This window comes from Microcaecilia unicolor, chromosome 6 (genome assembly GCF_901765095.1).
Source record: "Microcaecilia unicolor chromosome 6, aMicUni1.1, whole genome shotgun sequence".
In the NCBI taxonomy this organism is placed as follows: domain Eukaryota; kingdom Metazoa; phylum Chordata; class Amphibia; order Gymnophiona; family Siphonopidae; genus Microcaecilia; species Microcaecilia unicolor.
Window position 1 is genome coordinate 299,431,735 of NC_044036.1, and position 19,530 is coordinate 299,451,264.

General features: G+C 42.4%; 1 protein-coding gene across 1 annotated transcript in view; it reads left to right on the top strand.

Moving 5' to 3' along the window:
- Nucleotides 1-19,530, top strand: part of DNAH9 (dynein axonemal heavy chain 9) — a 408,742-nt gene that overhangs the window by 202,728 nt on the left and 186,484 nt on the right. The window contains exon 43 of the mRNA XM_030208005.1: nt 4,919-5,115. Within this exon, the coding sequence (XP_030063865.1) occupies nt 4,919-5,115 (197 nt within the window). The remainder of the gene's footprint in view (nt 1-4,918; nt 5,116-19,530) is intronic.

The following is a 19,530-nucleotide window of genomic DNA, read 5'->3' on the forward strand; positions in this document are numbered from 1 at the left end:
CCTGTTCAGTCCGAAGCAATAGCTGAGAGAAGATGTGTTCAACGGCTTGGGGCCCGGAGAAACCCATTTTCTGCATTTCAGCCTGCTAGCATGCTCTGGGGATCCCAGGGCCGTCTCCTCTTGAACCCTGCTCGGCAGACGCTGCCTGAAGCTAATGTTAGAGAGACGTCCCAGTCCGGCCAGAGGGGGGCGCCCAGCCTTGCAGCTGAATCTCCTCCGAGTTCCAGTTCCAGCCAAGATGCTGAGCCTGCTCCGAGTTCCAGTTCCAGCCAAGATGCTGCACCTGCTCCAAGTTCCAGTTCCAGCCAAGATGCTGAGCCTGCTCCGAGTTCCAGTTCCAGCCAAGATGCTGAGCCTGCTCCGAGTTCCAGTTCCAGCCAAGATGCTGCACCTGCTCCAAGTTCCAGTTCCAGCCAAGATGCTGAGCCTGCTCCGAGTTCCAGTTCCAGCCAAGATGCTGAGCCTGCTCCGAGTTCCAGTTCCAGCCAAGATGCTGCACCTGCTCCAAGTTCCAGTTCCAGCCAAGATGCTGAGCCTGCTCCGAGTTCCAGTTCCAGCCAAGATGCTGAGCCTGCTCCGAGTTCCAGTTCCAGCCAAGATGCTACACCTGCTCCAAGTTCCAGTTCCAGCCAAGATGCTGAGCCTGCTCCGAGTTCCAGTTCCAGCCAAGATGCTGCATCTCAGACTCTAAGCCGGCATAGTGGTTGCCCAAAAAGACTTCCTGGTTTCAAGGGCCACTCCTCTTTTCAAGTTCCAGTTGTGCTTGCTACTGCCAGTCCAGTGATTCATGTTGGTGTGTTGAAGCCCATCAGGAGGTTTCACCACACTTACCCTTGGACACCTGAATCCCCTGTGGGGACCGGGAGGGGGGTCTTGAGGGGGAGGTACTGTCACGACTATGGCCGTGACTACCCTCATACTTACCCTGTTTCAGGGAGTCAGTGGCTGTGCTGGCTTCTGCTTGTCTCTGTCTCTGTCTCTGTCTTAGTTTCTCTCTGGCTCTGTGTGCTGATTGCCCTACTGAACCTCACCTGTGTGGGCTATGCCTCTTCCAAGATGGCTGCCGCCTCTTCGTCTCTGCCAGTATCCAAGATGGCTCCCGCTGTTACTTTCTATGGGATGCCTGCTCTGAGTGTCAAGCCTCTGTTTGGTTGCAAGGTGATTGCTGCACCTGTGGCTCTGGTGTTGATGGGCTTTATTAGTCACCTGAAGACTACAGTCCTGGCCTTTGCATTGCCATTTCCTCTGCAGTGCCTTAGGTCCCGAGGTTAGTGTGCTGTTAGCACCGTTTGCTTTCCTTGTCTATTGTTCTGTGGGCTTCCAGCCCTTCTGTGTTATTTGCTCTATGGGTCTCCTACCCTTCTGTGGGTTTTCCGCCCTTCTGTGTTTATCGCTTGTGGGTTTCCAGCCCTTCTGTGTTTATAGCTCTGCAGGGTTTCTGCCCTTCTGTGTTTATTGCTCTTTGGGTTTCCTACCCTTCTGTGTCTAGCTCTGCTAGTTCTCTGTGTTTGTTTCCTGTGTATGACTTGTTAGCTTGGGCACAGCTTTGTTGTTAGCTGGTGTATAGCTTTACTAAGTCTTCTGAGTTTGCTCTGTGTATGTCTCCAGTGTATGACTTGTTAGCTTGGGCACAGCTTTGTTGTTAGCTGGTGTATAGCTTTACTAAGTCTCCTGAGTTTGTTCTGTGTATGTTTCCAGGGCATGACTTGTTAGCTTGGGCACAGCTTTGTTGTTAGCTGGTGTGTAGCTTTACGAAGTCTTCTGAGTTTGCTCTGTGTCTGTTTCCAGTGTTTGACTTGTTAGCTTGGGCACAGCTTTATTGTTAGCTGGGGTATAGCTTTTCTAAGTCTCCTGAGTTTTTGCTCTGTGTATGTTCCTGTGTATGTCTGGTTGCCTGGGTATAGCTTTCCTACTAGCTTGTACAGTTGACTATGTCTTCTTGTGTTTAGCCTGCTGGGTTTCCGTGTGTGTTTCTTTTGCTTCTGGAGCTTCTGCCCTTGTTCTACCTGTTGCCAGTTCTCCTTGATACTGAGGCTCCAGCCGTAGTCTTGTTCCTTGTCCTGACCATTGCTTGGAATCTGCCTGCTGCCGGAACACGGACTTTCTCTGCCTTGCCTTCGCCTAGGTGCCAGGGGGCACCCCTGGACCTTCCTTCCTGTTGTTCCTGTAAGTCCTACCGGCTGCCAGAACCTGAGGGCTCAACCCGAGGGGGAGGCCGTCAAGTGTAGGTGAAGCTTAGGTCCAGGGTGTTCCAGTTCCGTTCCAGTGTGTTCCAGTCCAGCGGGTTTCACTCCGGTATGTTCCTGTCCAGTGGGGCCACTCCGGTGTGTCCAGTCCAGCGGGCCCCACTTCAGTGCGCACCTGTCCGGTGCGTTCCAGTTCCGAGTGTTCCAGTGTAGAAATCCAGTCCGGAGTTCCGGTCCAGTTTTGTCTCCTCTCTACCTGGAGGGTGATTTTGCCTTAAAGGACTCACAAACCCCGCGCTCCCGGGGAAGAAGCCTGAAGGTATGCAAAGGACCTCGAGAGCGCGTCCCGCATGGGCGGGCACGCGACAATCTGCTTCCATGCAAATGGGGGGGGGGGGGGCAGAACAAATGTCTTACGTCTTCTGGCAGAGACCCCATACCATTTTTGTTGCTTTCTTCTAAACTGCTTTCAGTCTTTTTATGTCCTTAACAAATTACAGCATCCAAATCTGAACACAGTACTCCAAGTGCAGTCCTACCAATGACTTGTGCAGGGGTATTATCACTTCCTCCTTTCTGCTGTTTATGCCCCTCTCAATGCATTCCACTCCCTCCATGGTGCCCTTTGTTGCCAGTCGTCATGTCCTTCACAGAAAGGCAAACCTTTTCCTTCTAACTCTTGGATAGTAACAGTCACAAAAGTATTGAAGAAAATCCAGCCCCAAGACAAATTCTTGAGGTACTCCACTACTCACCCTTTTTTTTCTAAGCGAATTCCATATACCACCACCCTCTCAGGCTTATTTTCGAAAGAGAAGGGCACCCATCTTTCGACACATCGGGAGATGGGCGTCCTTCTCCCAGGGTCGCCCAAGTCGGCATAATCGAAAGCCGATTTTGAGTGTCCTCAACTGCTTTCCGTCGCGGGGACGACCAAAGTTCACAGGGGCATGTCAGATGCATAGCGAAGGCGGGACTGGGGCGGGCTTAACACATGGGCGTCCTCAGCCGATAATGGAAAAAAGAAGGGCGTCCCTGATGAACACTTGGCTGACTTTACTTGGGCCTTTTTTTTTTTTTACGACCAAGCCACAAAAATGTGCCCTAAATGACCAGATGAACCGGAGAGAATCGGAGATGTCCTCCCGTTACTCCCCCAGTGGTCACTAACCCCCTCCCACCCTAAAAAATAAAATTTTAAAATATTTTTTTCCATGACAGCAGTATCAAGGTCCCTGGAGCAGTTTTTGTGGGTACTGCTGTGTACTTCAGGCAGGCGGACCCAGGCCCATCCCCCCCTACCTGTTATACTTGTGGTGGTAAATGTGAGCCCTCCAAAACCCACCACAAACCCACTGTACCCACATCTAGGTGCCCCCCTTCATCCCTAAGGGCTATGGTAGTGGTGTACAGTTGTGGGGAGTGGGTTTTGGGGGGTCTTAGCACACAAGATAAGGGAGCTATACACCTGGGAGCTTTTTCTGAAGTCCACTGCAGTGCCCCCTAGGGTTCCCAGTTGGTGTCCTGGCATGTCAGGGGACCAGTGCACTACGAATGCTGGCTCCTTCCATGACCAAATGACTTGGATTTGGTCGTTTGTGAGATGGTCGTCCTCGGTTTCCATTATCGCCGAAACTCGAGGATGACCATCTCTAAGGTCGACCTAAATGTTGAGATTTGTGCGTCCCCGACTGTATTATCGAAACGAAAGATGGCCGCCCATCTTGTTTCGATAATATAGGTTTCCCTGCCCCTTCACGGATTATGCCCCTCTCTGTCTCCTATCAGTCAACCAACTTCTGATCCAGTTAACTGCTTTTTAATCCCATTCTCAAACTGCTCAATTTATTCAACCTCAAATGAAGTAAAGTATCAGAGTGTCTACCCTTTTAATCTGCGATCCTCCCACAGTGACTCCCCCTCTTCTTTTGTTCTGCCAAGCATGTCCCCTTTTCTCTCCTCCAGCATCTCCCTTCTGTCTTCCCCAGCTTAGTATGCCACAGTTCTGTCAGCTTCTTCCTACTATCGGAGTCGTGGCTTGCTTCTACAGTACCTCAGTCAGCAAGAAATGCTCTGGCCTGTGCTTCTCTTTCTGTGGCACTGGTAATCTTGTAGGTAGGGTCTCTCTACCCATGATGCTCTGGCTTGCACCTCTCTCTCTAAGCTGCCAGTGTAACTTTGATCAGATCCTTCTCCCTACACCACTGGAAATGCCCCAGCCTGAGCCTTGCTCTTTCTCCTGCATCTCTATCCCTGTGATTCAGATGAGGCTTTAGCCCAAGTCTTGCTTTCTCTCCCTTTTTATGCTCATGTGTTCCTGTCTTTTTCTGATGCTATTGTACCTTCTCCAAGTGATGTGAAAAGGGGAAAGAAAGCACTTGTGGGCTTTAGTTTTTGGGAACCTTATGGTAGAGCACAGGAAAGCAGGGTGGAGAAACTCAGAAAGGTCGCCTCATTCCATTTTGCCATGGCACCTTCAGCTAACTCTACTTTTACTTCTAAGCATTGTGGGATTTGTAGTCTTGTATTTTGCATGGATGGAAATAGGCCTGCAAATGCTATAGTGTTTATGTTAGTAATTAGAAGAATACAACATGCTTTAAGCTAACATTGGCATCCAATGCATCTAACCTTTTGTAGAGGTAGAGGTCACAGTGAGTAAGTGATTCATTCCCCTAGTGTTCTTGGGTTTGGGGCTGATGTCTTGTGAAATTTGCTGTTTTTGCTATTAGGATATTGAGGAGACCCTAGAACAAATCAAGAAGATGAACATGTATTGCCACTTTGCTCAAGGAGTTGGTGAGCCCAAATATATGCCTGTGCAGAGTTGGGAATCACTTAGCAAGATCCTCGTGGAAACCTTGGACAACCACAATGAGGTCAATGCTGCAATGAATCTGGTCTTGTTTGAGGATGCAATGTGCCATATGTAAGTATATTTTTCACGCTGTCTCCCTTCTTTCATTTCTCTTCACTTCAGCGAAAACCTTAATAGTCTCCATTTACTTTATTGATTTTTTTTTTACTACTGTTCCAGAATAAACTGCCCAGTGCAGTATATAAACAGATTAAAAGCTAATAACTGAAGTCAGGAAATCAACATTAGCATGATAATATACAATTGTAAATGTGTCCAGTACATAAAGATAAAATCATCATATAGTAGGCAGTAACATCTTCAAAACAGCCAACTGACTACGGAATCAATGAAAATGAAGTTCTTGTCAGGGAGCTATCATGTTCAGCAATTTGGGGCCCTTTTACTAAGCGGCGTAAGCGTCTATGCATGCCCAGCGCGCGCCAAAATGGAGGTACCACCAGACTACCGCGTGGCTCTAGCGGTAATTTCATTTTTGGCGCGCATCCGATACACGTGTCTGAAAAGTATTTTTTATTTTTGGGCGCGTGTAACGGATGCGCGCCAAGTGGCATTTGGCGCGCATAGGTCATTACTGCCTGCTTACCTTGTGAGTCTTTACTGCCAGGTCAGTGGCTGGCGATAAGGTCTCAGACCCAAAATGGACCCGCGGCAATTTTCATTTTTTGCCGTATGTCCATTTTCAGTAAAAAAAAAAAAAAAAAAGGCCTTTTTTACAGGTGAGTTAAAAAATGGATCGGCACGTGCCCAAAACCCACGCCTACACTACCGCAAGTCATTTTTCAGTGCGCCTTAGTAAAAGGACCCCTTAGTACAGAAAATAAAGTTTCATATTAGTGACTGAATTTTGTTTAATGCATTTTGGTTCATGACCATATGAAATCCTGCACTATGTAACAAATATGGTTTATTTCATCTACTATACCACATTTTGTTGCAAGTGAGTCAAGACTATTATAAACATATAAACTCTTACTTTAACTCCCTCTTTATGAGTTACTCTTAGTTTATCTTGTGTGAATATTTTCATACTATTCTATCCTCTATTTGCTGTCCTGTCAGAAGTTGTCATTCGTTTTCCGTCTCTTAATTATTTTATGCATTGTAAACCACTTTGATTGATTTTACTGAAAGGCGGTCTATTAAGACCAATTAAACATAAATAACAGAGAAACTGAACTCCAATAATTGACAGGAAAGAATAGATAAAAGAACAATAGTTAGGAATTAGCATCTCAAAAATAAACAAGAAAGATTCTCAGATGTGTATTTGCCTGGCCATTCAAGCAGGGATGCGCAGAAGCCTTATTCAATAAAACATATCAAAACCAGGTAAGTTTCAAAGGCTGCCTTGAACTTGGCACAACTTAGTTCTAAATGGAAAGAGAGGAGTAAAATTTTCTATAAGGTTAGGGACAGCATAGAGGAAAGTACTATGCCATGTAGTTTCTAAGTGTGCATGTGACACAGGGGGAGTTGCTAGGTAATGTTTGTTAATGGAATGGGGCACCCAATTGGAAACATAGGGAATGACCAAAGTATGGAATACCACTGTGAAAGGTTTTGTGAGCCAAGGCCAGGATTTTGAATTGTATTTGAACTGGATAGGGAGCCAGTGATACTGTTAAAGCAGCAGAGTTACACTATGAATGGTTATAGCTTTGCTTTGAGAAATGCAGTAAGGACTAAATTCTATAAAGGGAACTCCAATAAATAGGTGTGCACCCACCGGCCAGTACTTCATCCTTCCACCAGATTTTCTCCTCCACAGGAGTTCCAGATAGAGACCCGCTACAAATAAAATTCTAAGAGCAAGTACAGCAGCAAACTTCTTGCTTCCCAGAAGGTTTGTTCCCCCTGCAGTACTCTCCTCAAAGTCTTTAGGCCCTGCCAAGCAGGTTGGTCTTTCTTCCCAGTCTATCTAATCCCTGGGACCCCACTCTTTATGCCTCAGTAGACTGTCAGACTCCAGAATGTTCCATAAAATTTTCTTATTCAGTATCACCAAAACAAAACATAATTCTATGTTCTCCTTTCCAAACATAATTTCTAATTAAACATGGCTCAACAGTATATTCCTGTTCTAACAAAGTAATCATGGGACACTCTTCCTTTACTCCTCTAGGATCTCCTTTCTTCCATATAAATAGGGCATCTGCCCCTCCCCCACTTCCTTAGAGCTTTTCTTCAATGCATGAAATAGCGGCTCATGCCACCTCGTACTTCTTATCGGAGTTTTCAATTTCTCTGGTGGCACAACTCTTTAAACATACGAGATTATCCTCTTTAAGGCTGACTTTCACACCAGCCTTCCCCTTTTCTTCCTGTGCACTTTTTTACATTTACCAGGGACATAATTCCAAGCTGGATGCAGTGCACTAAGTAAATGACTGGCTTCCTGCCACCATCCTCTTCCTATGCAGGTATTGCTAAAAGGACTGGCTCCTATTCCAGCTTCTCTTTCAAACAGCCTATCTCTGGGGAGCCTGACCTCTTGTCACCTCTGTCCTATTCATTAACTGCACCACCATATTCCATGGCTTCCCTTCTGCCCTATTTTTGTAACCCCCTGAACAGCCAGCCAGCCCATAGTAACATAACATAGTAGATGACGGCAGAAAAAGACCTGCATGGTCCATCCAGTCTGCCCAAGACAAACTCATATGTGTATACCTTACCTTGAATTTGTACCTGTCCTTTTCAGGGCACAGACCATATAAGTCTGCCCAGCAGTATTTCCCGCCTCCCAACCACCGGCTCTGGTACAGACCGTATAAGTCTGCCCTCCCCTATCCTCGCCTCCCAACCACCACCCCCTCTTCTCCCCACCTGCCCATCTCTTTCTTTTTTCTCTTTGGGGCACTGGAGCCAACTTTAATCCTTCCTTGGATACATACAAGGAATATTCTCAATATTGGGGGTGCTCAAGCACCCACACAGCACCCACAGAGTCGGCTCCTATGCTTTGGGGTCTTTCTTCTCTTCTTTGGAGCTCTCTGTCCTTAATACACTGACTGTTCTGTTGGTTGAAACTTCAGCCCTACCCCTTTCTACAGCTGGAGAAGGCTGCTCATCAACCACCTTGCTCACCTTGGTTTGGGAACACTCTGCTCCACTCTTTCTCTGCAGCCTGGGATGGCTTCTATTGAAATACAGCCTACCTAGTTTGCCAAAGTTTCTGACTACAACTTCCAAAATATTGTTTCCATTCAGCTTGCCTGGTACTGTTTCCTGCCCTACACTCCGGGGCTTCCTTTCCACTGCTTAAAAACATCTTCTCCCAGCAAACAACAGTGGGGCTTCTGTGTAAGGTAAGTTTCTGGTTCAACTTTTTTCCCCTTTTCCTGGGAGACAATGATCCATTCCATGTTTTCTGTTTGCTCAGCCTTCGTTCTTATATTCCCCATAGACCTTGACAGGCATAGCCTGGCACAAATGTTATTTGTGTTGTTTTTGAATACCACTACATGTTTATTATTTTTTTCTTTCATTATGGGCTTTAGTTTTTGAACATTTTGTGATAAACGTTTATTTTGCCATTTGGACGTTATATTGAAAATGCCCTTCCATGTTACTATGGGGAGTTTAATCATGTGTTTATTTGTAAGTTGTTTTTTTTTTTTGCATGTTTCAATCTTTTAGTCCCACCCTGTGTTGGGAACACTGTTTTGCTACATCCCATTTGTCTGGACTGTTCTAATAGGATGCTAAGAAAGGAAAAGTTATATCTTACCTGATAACATTCTTTCCTTTAGTCCTATCAGATCAGTCCAGAATCCCTCCCTGGTTGGTTGATTAATTTTATTTTGCTTACAAGCTATATATTTCAGATATCACTGATTCTACTTTTAAGTTTTCCTAACCTATTGTATGTCACGCATCTCCTGACTCAGTGACGTATCTGCATGCCAGTAGAGTATATGCCTTGTTTCTTTTTCAGCAATTGTTTGTGGCCTTTTTTTTTTTAAAGAATATATTCTTACAGTGAATTCAGGAATTTGTCCAAACCTTTTTTTTTTTTTTAAATCCAGCTACACTACCTGTTTTAACCACATCCTTTACCAATGAGTGCCAGATCTTGAGTGAAAAAAGCTATTTTCTCCTATCTGTTTTAAATCTATTACTGTGTAACTTCTGGTGTGTTCGCTAGTTGTTGTACTTTTTGAAAACCTAAACAATCGATTCACAATTACGCATTTCACTCCACTCGGGCTTTTGTTGACCTCTGTCATATGTCCCCTCTGCCATTTCTAATCCAAGTTGAAGAGCTCTAACCTGATGTTTTGATTGTTCAAATAAAGATATAACAGTTAACAAATCGTCCTCAAGCCCTGATTTTCTCCAACATTTTGTAGCACTTACAGTTCTCTTCTGCTGCTTCAAATCAGAATTAAAACACGAAGCAACACTTAACGTTTTGTTGCCTGTAGTTTTTCAGTGGAACTACTTCATCCCATGAATGTGAGTGAATCATTCCATTTTTCAAGTATAGCTTCAAGGTTGTCAAATTGAATGTTGTTTGTAAAGAAGGAAGCCAGATATGTTTAAGAGTCTGAACATCAAATGATCAAATATTAAGTTTCTTTCAGGTTGTCAAAATACTGCTCCCTTTAGAGTAACAACAAAACTAAGACCAAAATGGTCAGTCCAAAGAATGGTTTCAAAAGTGGTAGGTAATATAAAACCATTTTGTAGATCTTCCCCCAGCAAAAATCAGATCCAATATATTAACATTCACATGAGTAGACTTATTAACAAATTGGTGCCTAAGGCATTGATAGCTGCAAATACATCAGTCAGTCAGTCAGCACAGGCAGCAGAAATAGGACCCTGATTTACAATATTACATTTTCCAAGAACGATAACATTATGAAGAACAATTGCTAATGAAAGCAAGATTTCAGCTACTAGCAAATTATCATCAAGCATTACCTAACATATGGGGGCCTGCGCTTGCATCAGTGTCTGTTTTTTATTTGTGCTGAGGCCCCCTTTAACCGTAGCAGGTAAAAGGCTGTCTTTTCTTTGGGAAAAGAAATAGCCATGTGGTTAGTGAACCACTAGCCGTGCAGCCATTTCGTATGTGTGGTGGTGGGGGGGGGGGGGGGGGGGGAGGAGAGCACTTACTGCTACCCATTGAGCTGGCCGTAAGGGTTCCTGCGCTACAAAATTCAAAATATTTTTGTAGCACTGGAAATGTTTATTTGTTACATTTGTATCCCACATTTTCCCACCTTTTGCAGGCTCAATGTGGCTTACATATAACCATTAACGGCGTTAGCCGATTATGGTCTGAACAAATACATGGTGTGAATGAATACAAAGTGATATTGTAGTAGAGTGAGGTACATGTAAGGTAGTTACATGTATGGTCGGTGCGTTGGGGGGAAGTTAGAGAGGGAAAGGGGGAAGAAGAGTCAGATAATGTCCGTTACGATCTTTGGTTACATTGTGTCGCATGTGACCAGGTATTTTTATGTTGGGTCGGTGGGGTATGCTCTTCTGAACAGGACTGTCTTTAGTGCTTTCCGAAAATTTAGGTGATCAAGCGTAGTTTTTACTGCTTTTGGTAATGCGTTCCATAGTTGTGCGCTTAGGTAGGAAAAGCTGGTTGCATAGGTGGATTTGTATTTGAGTCTTTTGCTGCTTGGGTAGTGGAGGTTTAGGTATGATCGTGCAGATTTTGTGGTGTTTTTGGTTGGCAGGTCGATGAGGTCTGTCATGTATCCCGATGCCTCGCCATAAATAATTTTATGAACAGTCATGCAGATTTTGAAAGTGATACGTTCTTTGATTGGTAGCCAGTGCAATTTTTCTCTGAGTGGTTTGGTGCTGTCAAAACGTGTTTTTCCAAATATAAACCTGGCTGCTGTGTTTTGGGCGGTCTGAAGTTTCTTTATGATTTGAGCCTTGCATCCCGCATAGATTCCATTACAGTAATCTGCGTGGCTTAGTACCATGGACTGTACCAGGTTATGAAATATTTCCCTCGGGAAGATGGTTTTATGCGTTTGAGTTTCCACATTGAGCAAAACATTTTCTTTATGGTAGATTTCGCTTGGGTCTCTAGTGATAGATTACGGTCGATTGTTACTCCGAGAATTTTCAGGCTGTCTGAGAGAGACAGGGAGTGTGTATCCTGGGCTGATTATGTTTGTAATTATGTTGTGCGTTGGGGGTGGGAACTACTTCCGGGCTTCTGTGGTAGCCTGGTGGTAGTTCCGGTTGCCACTCGCCAACCCTTTAGTAAAAGGGCCCTATAATGATAATGAAGATGAGGTCAAAGCAATCATTTCAAATCTTCAGTCACATAAAACCTTTAACGGATAAAAATTAAATTTGAAAGAGGTGACTCGATGTAGATCTGAGTTTTGGTGCCCGTACTTCTTTTGTTGTATTCCAAGCCTCATTGTGATACTCCAGTAGCTTCTCTCAGGGTGTTACAGGCCTTATTCTGGCATCTTTCTGGTGCTCCTCTCCCTTGCGAAAGTCAGCCAGTTGTAGCCAGCAGGTCTTCAAGTTATAGGTCCTGAAATACCATGATACTTGCAAGCCACATCTGCCAGTTTTATACTGCCTAAATATTGTTGACTCCTGAAGCAGGTGCTTGGGTGCCAAAACACAGTTCTGCATTGAGTGTTCCCTTTTTTTTAAGTTTTTCAATAAACTCTTTTTGTTTATTCTGTTGCTGGTATTGGATTGGTCCTCCATTACTTTTTCTTTTCTTCTTCTTTTATTGTGTTGCTTCTTGAAAATTTAATTTGCCATTTAGATGCCCAGTCTTCCAGTCTTGTAAAGTGCTCCTCCAATTTCTCAGTCCACATGCAATTGAGGGGGACTTTTACAAAGCATTAGTAAGCTCAGTGAGGGCTTACTGAACATTAAATCGGGACTACTGCCAGCAGTAGTTCCGCCCCAAGCATGCGTTGTTACCGGAGGAAAAAGAAAACTCCCGGAAATGGCTTTTGCAACGGTAACCCAGTGATATTTGGGCATCGCTGTTCACTGCCTGGTTACCGCAGGAGCAGGGCTCCCTGATGCATGGCCACGCGGTTAGAGTTCTCTTACTGCATGGCTATGTTTGTCTGGGGGCTTTTTACCCACTGCATTAAAAAGGGCACTAGCACGCAGGAAAAATGGCCCATTGAGATCACTGTTCTTTTAACCTTATCCTGTGTTTTCTATCTTTTAGCCTGTTCTCAATCCAAAACAGGTCATTACCTCCTATCCCATGTTTTTTAAAAAATTTCCTTATGAGTCTTTCATGAGAGACATTGTCAAAAGCTTTCTGAAAATTTGGATACTCTACATCAGCAGGCTTCCCATTTTCCACATGTTTATTCACGCATTCAAATTGGTGAGGCAAAACTTTCCTTGGCTAAATCCATGTTGACTCTGACCCCATTAAACAATGATGTCAGGCTCACTGGTCTGTAGTTTCCTGGGTTACCCCCAGACCCTTTTTAAAAGTTGGCATAACATTGGCCACACTCTATACTTCGGGTACCATGGATGATTTTTATTATAGGTTTAAGATTACTAATAGTAGATCTGCAATTTAATTTTTGAGCTTTTTCAGTATTCGGGTGTTTACAATCTGGTCAGTGTAATTTACTGCTCTTTATCCTGTTGATTTTGTTTATTACATCTAGCAGGTTCATTAAGGTTCTTCCAGTTCCTCCACATCATCAACTTTAAATGCCGTTTCTAGTACAGTTTTCTCAGTAAAGACTGAAGCAAACAATTAATTTGTCTTTTTGTTACACCTTTTCCTCCTTGAGTGCCCCTTTTACTTTTTGATGATCTAATGCTCCAAGTGACTGACTCACAGGCTTTCTATTTCTAGTGCACCTGAAAAAGATTTTACTGAGTTTTTTTCCCCTTCCACAGCTTCCTTTCAAATTCTCTTTCAGCCTTCTTTATCAGTGCTTTCCATCTAACTGGCGAGTGCCTATGTTGCTTCCTGTTATCTTCATTCAGGCCCTTTTTCCATTTTTTTGAAAGATATTCTTTTGGTTCTTGTAGCCTCTTTCACCTAACCTTTTAATCATGCTAGCTCTTATCTGGCCTTCCTCTACATATTTTAATACATGGGATGCATTTGTTCTATACTTCCAAGATGGTATTTTTAAACAACCCATTTCTTCTTTTTTTTTTATTTATCAAAATTTCAAAAATTAATCAAGCAAAAAGAATACTTGTACAGAAAAGTATGACGTGACAACAACAACAATATGCAATTATATAATAAAAAAAGAAAAACATTATCTGTCAATCATAACTCAAGTCCACATTTTAGATCCAAGATATTAAACAATGGAAATTCTAATTTAAGGAAAACAATAAAGGCATTTTCTTCATCTAGTTAATCACTAGATTCCTGTTAAATTAAATTAAAGAAAGAGCTATTATTGGGGTCCCCCATTAATCTGTTTAGTTGACAAAAAAGCTGTAAGATGGGAAGGCTCATAGAAGACATATTTTACCGATTGGTATCTGATGACGCATTTGCATGGATATCGCAAAAAAAAAAAAAGTAGCTACTAACTGAAGAGCACATGGTTTCATTAACAAAAATTGTTGACGTCTCTCTCTTTTGGGTGTCCTTGGAGACATCTGGAAAAATTTGAATTTTCAATCCCAGGAAAGTCTTATCTTTATTTTTAAAGAACATTTTCAACAAGCTATTCTTATCAGGTGTCAACACTACAGTGGCAATCAAAGTTGACGCCACAACTAATTCAGTATCTGAAGACTCCAGTAAAGCAGAAGCATCCAACTCTTGATTATCTTGATCTTGCTGATTGACTATTGATTTAGTAGGTAAATAATATACTTGTGAGAAAGGCGAGATACTTTCTTCAGCCACTCCTAATATTTCTTTAATATACTTTTTCAACATATCTTGGGGGGGGGGGGGAGACTGTAAATTGTTTAGGAAAATTAAGGAATCGGAGATTATTAATCTTAGAAAAATTCTCAAGAGATTCAGTCTTTCTTCTCAAATATGTCAAATCTTTAACAATAGTACTTTGAAGAGTTTGTATATGCTGCAATTCTTTTTCTTGTACCTTATTTTGTTGAGTTAAAATTTCTAATCCAGAGTCAGTTTCTTTAAATTTCCTTTCCAAATTAGTCAAATCCTGTGTCAATTTTTGTACTTGAGGGCACAATGCTTTACCCAAGTCTACAATTAAACTCCATAAACTATCAAGGGTGACTTCAGTAGGTTTAGATATGGATAAAGGAAATAAAGTCATCAGTACCTCGGGTTCCTTGTTAGTAGAAGAATCGTTCTCCATACTTTCAGCTACTGCCTCCCCCATTATGTCAGATGGAACAGCTTCAACCTCTCCTGGTGAAGCTAATAACTCCATGCTCCTCTGAGCTCCCTCGGTTTGATGAAGTGCCTCTCGTCTCTCTTCTCCTGCCCCATCCTTGGTTAGCAGGGTTTGAGATGCCAACAACAGGGAGCTACTGCCTCGTGGTTGTGGGAGAGGAGCTCTCACATCGGGGTTGAGCGAAAGCTCTAGCCCAGGGAACGTCCCAGGATCTCCATCCGCCCCAAAGTGCTCCAGCAGGCTGTCCTCCGGCGTAGCAGGAATCCCAGCCCTTTGAAAATAAGAGTCAAGTACGCTGATACCAGATGGGAAGCTTTGCCACTGAGAGGCAGTGGGAGCGGGTTGGCCCCTTCTTTTCGGCATCGCGGTCTAGTTCCAGAGGTCACAGAGAGCTGACGTGAGCATCAGATGTAGACAGCGGCCATCTTGGATCTCTAAACTTCACCCATTTCTAATTTAAACTCTTAACCTTGCAGATGTCAAGCCGCACTGGACCTGCGGTATGTGGGAAAGAGCGGGGTACAAATGTAATAAATAAAACTAGTTTTCTTATTTTATGATAGTTGCCCTTTAGAAGTTAATGCTGACACAATACATTTCCTTAGTGTCTTTCCTCAGGTTATCTCAAATTTGATTGCTATGATTACTGCTGCCATTGCTTCTTGCACCATGTCCTGCATTTCACCGAGGACTAGATCTAGAATAGCCCCACCCCCTTTTTGTCAGTTTCTAATCCAGCTGCGCTCTGAAAGTCATTTATTTCATCTAGGAACTTTACCTTCCTAGCTTTTCCTGATGTGACATTTATCTAGTCATTATTGGAATAATTGAAATTACCCATTATTATAGTGGTACCAAATTGTTAGGTTCCCTGTTTTTCTGTTAACATTTCATCATCTGTCCATCTGTCTGTTCTGGCTAGGCAGATAGAATCAAACCCCTACCAGCATTCTCTTTCTCTTCTCACATGGAATGTCTGTCTGTAAGGATTGCTACCAGTTTCCTACGAAATTTTTATTATGTTTTACTCAATTCCTTCTTTAACATATAGCTTTACCCCTTCCACTCAATCCACCCTTTCTAATATGTATCCTGCTATCATAGTGTCCTATTAGTTATCTTTCTTCCACAAGCTCTCTGAAATGCATATTATATCTACCTCTTCATTGAGTGCTGCTATATGTACTCTAACTCTCCTATCTTATTTTCTAGGCTTCTAGCACTTATATACAGACATTTCAAAGTGTGTGTTTTGTTTTGTGTCCACATCCTGCTTAGCAGTTGACAAGGATATTCTGCAGTCTTTATCTGATCTTCCCTTTAAGGCTCCTGGCTTTCTTATGCTTTTGTTGCAGCCTCTTTATTGGGATGTCCTACCTTTCCTGTTTTGATAGTATCCTTCAAAGATAGCCTTACTCTGAACCATGTATCCCTGAGCAACTGTTAGCTTCTCCTCAGGTACTAGTTTAAAAGCTGCTCTATCTCTTTTTTAAATATTAGTGCCAGCAGCATGGTTCCACCCCGGTTAAGTCTCCCCCTTCCCCAGAATATTGCTCAGCCCCTAACAGATTTAAATCCCTCTTTCTACACCATCATTTCATGCACACATTGAGAATTCTGAGCTCTGTCTGCCTCTTGGGTCATGCATGTGGGATGGAGATCATTTCTGAGAATGCTACCCTAGAGGTTCTGGATTTCTTTCTGACTAAGAAATTAAATTTGACTTCCAGAACCGCACTCCCACATTTTCCTGTATTGTTGATGCCCACTTGTACCAAGACATTTGGCTCCACCCCAGTACTGTCTTTTCTACTGTAGGTGTTGCATTAGGTCTGCCACCTTCGCATCAGAAAGGTAAGTGACCAAGAAGTTCTCATGCTCACCAGCCGCACAGCTATCCACACATATAATAATAAAATATTCAATTAAAATGTCTGTCCTAACTCTTCACCTCCTGGGCAGTAGCCCCTGGAGAGACATCCTTGGTGCGAGAGGATACTGTATCCTCTGGAGAGCAGGTCCTAGCCATAGGACATCTTCTTACTTTACCAAGGTGATGTCTCTGTAAGTGTGATCTTCCTCCTTCAAGGCAGCACAGAGGTTGCCAAACTGGAAGTAGGGCTTCTGTACTATGTCCCTGTAGGTCTCTATATACCTCTTAGTCTGCCTCAGCAAATCCATTACTCATTTCTAGAGAGCAGGCTTGTTCTCTGAGAGCTAGGAGCTCGATTATAAGCTCTCTCGGGAAGGGTAAATATAGGGAAGAACTAAAAACCTTGAACCAGTACTGAAGAGGTGACAGCTAAATCCAAATTATTTTTGTACATTGGATTAAAAAACATACCAATTCGATTGGTCTAAAATGTGCCACCTATTAGTTTCATGGAATGCCACTTTAGCATTATTTACAATTTGAAAGCATAAACAACCTTTCCCTATTTACACATTTCACTCCATAGACTTCCAGATTAGCGCTCTCAGCTTTCTCTTTTCCAGGCTGAAGATCCCTAACCTGTTTAGAGTTCCTGCACAGAGGAGCTGTGTATTCCCTTTATCGTTGTGCCATTCTCTGCACCTTTTTTAGTTCCACTATATTTCTTGTGAGATGGTGGAATCAGAACTAAACACAGTATTCAAGGCTAGTTCACACCATGGATCAATACAGAAGGATAATAATAATCTCCTTTCCAAATAAACCTAACATTGTTTGTTTTGTTTTGATTTTTTCTGCAGCCTCAGACTGAGTTGAGGATTAGTACTGATCTCTGGGGTACCCCAGTATTTACATTCCTCCAGTTCTACTCTGTTGCCTTGTTTGTAAGAAGTTCTCAATCAGCAATAGGACATTGCCTCTCTATACCTTGACTTTTTAATTTCCCCAGGGGTCCATCAAGAGGGATTTTGATAAATACCTCCTGAAAATCCAGATACACTATACCACACCCTTACCCACATATTTAACATTTTCAAAGAATTGTAGCTGATTGATAAAGCAAGGCTTGCCTTTGCTATAAATCCATGTTGGCTCTGGCTCACTAAGCCATGTCTACTCATAATGCCAACAATTTCGTTTTTGTTTCTAGCATTTTGCCTAGCATTGCTATCAGGTTCACTGGCTCAGAGTTTCCTGGATCACCCTTAGGGCCCTTTTAAAGATCAGTGTTACGTTGGCCACCCTCCAATCCCCAGGAACATTAGTTGATTTTAATATTAAATTGCAGTAGCAGGTCAGCAGGTTTGAGTTTTTTCAGATCCAGTCCTAATGATTTGTTACCCTGTAGTTAGTCAGTTTTCTCCCATATATTTTTCATGTTCACTGCAAAGTGCTTCTGTTTTTTTGAACTATCATCAGTTTCTGTCATGGATATCTTGCCAGTATCCTCCTTGGTAAGGACCTAAGGAAAGGATTGATATATTATTTTTGACTATGGGCTTTTTCTCGCTAAGTGCCTCTTTTACCCCTTCATCATCTAATGGTCCAGCTGATTCTCTCAAAGATTTTGGTTCAAATAAAATTGAAAATATTTGTATTAGGTTTTATCTCCATGGTAGGTTTTCCTCAGGCCAGCCTTATTAAAGCTTTACTTGCCAGTATTCATATACTTTCCTATTTTCTTCATTTGATTCTATAGTTAATCCTGCCAAGGTCACCAAAACTCTATCCCCCCCCCCGATATTCAAAGCTATTTAACTGGCCAGACACAGCCGCTAACCAGTTAAATAGCATATCTGCACCTAAATGCTAATATTCATCAGGAGATAACTGGTTATCTCCACTGACTATTGCTGGTTAGCACCTAGCTCATAACTGGCTATATTGTGCAACTTATCTGGATAGGTGCCGGTATTCAGAGCCTAACCAGATAAGTTTAGCAGTCAAATAGGACTGCCTAAATAGCTATATTATCTTTAACCCCTAAAAAAGTTAAACAATTAGTGCTGAATATTAGCAGCACAGCAGGGGAAACAACAAAACCTTCCCAGTAATCAATACAAGAAAGGAAAGGGTGGAAGAGGCCAACCAATATTGTTCCAAAGTAGCGACCAAAATAAAGTCCAGAAGTCCAGTGCTTCTAAAAGTAAAATACTTTATTCTCAAAGGTGCTTAGGATGTATGAACAAACTTGACCCAACACGGGCCATGTTTTGGCTATAAAGCCTTCCTCGGGGGTCTGTACAGTAGATAAAGTACAGAAAGAATACAAATCAAAATACGTATAAAATATGCATAATTTTCCTTACCTATATAAACAAATGTATGTAGACTAGGCAAAAATGACAAAAGTAAACAAACGAACAAAATGACACTAAATTATACATGAAGAAAAACTATGAACATAGTACTTGAACAAAATAATGTAATACAGTAAAAAGTGACTACAAATATGATTAAATATGTGCTACAGTGATAAAATGAAACTTAGAAAAACAAATAAATATATGTTGTGGTATTTGTGAACCAGATAGTAAAAAGAAACAAGTGATGAATCAATAAATGTACCTGTCCGCAATGTAATAAGGAGAATGGAGAAAGATGAGACAATAAATAAATAAAAACACAATAGAGAGAATGGAGAAAAATAAATCAAACCACGGGCTGTGGGAGACAACTGTTGGAGAGAGAGATATGCCAACGTTAGCTTCCACATTAAAATACCATGTTGCTTACAGAAGACAAAAATTAAGACAGCCTAATTTCTTTAACCTTCCTATTTACTAGGCTATGCAGCAGCAACTAGCATGGCTTAGTAAACAAGGGTGTAAATATTTTCCATTATGGCCTTCTTTATATCAGGTTTTACTGCATAGAGCTTAGGCAGTTTGACAACAATTTTTGTGTTCTGTGAACACCATGGTACTTTAATGTGGAAGCTAACTTTGGCATATCTCTCTCTCCCACAGCCCATGGCTTGTTTATTTATTTATTTATTTATGTATTGTCTCATCTTTCCCAGTACTATATACCCAACTGTGTTCCCTCAGCTTCTTCTACATCCTACATCCATCTGGACTTCTGCATGTGCTCTAACTCCACCCCTGATCACCTATCTCACATATAGATATCACTGCCTTGATGGAAGCACCATTTTATTTGGCTTTAGCTCACACCTTTTCAGTAGCAGCT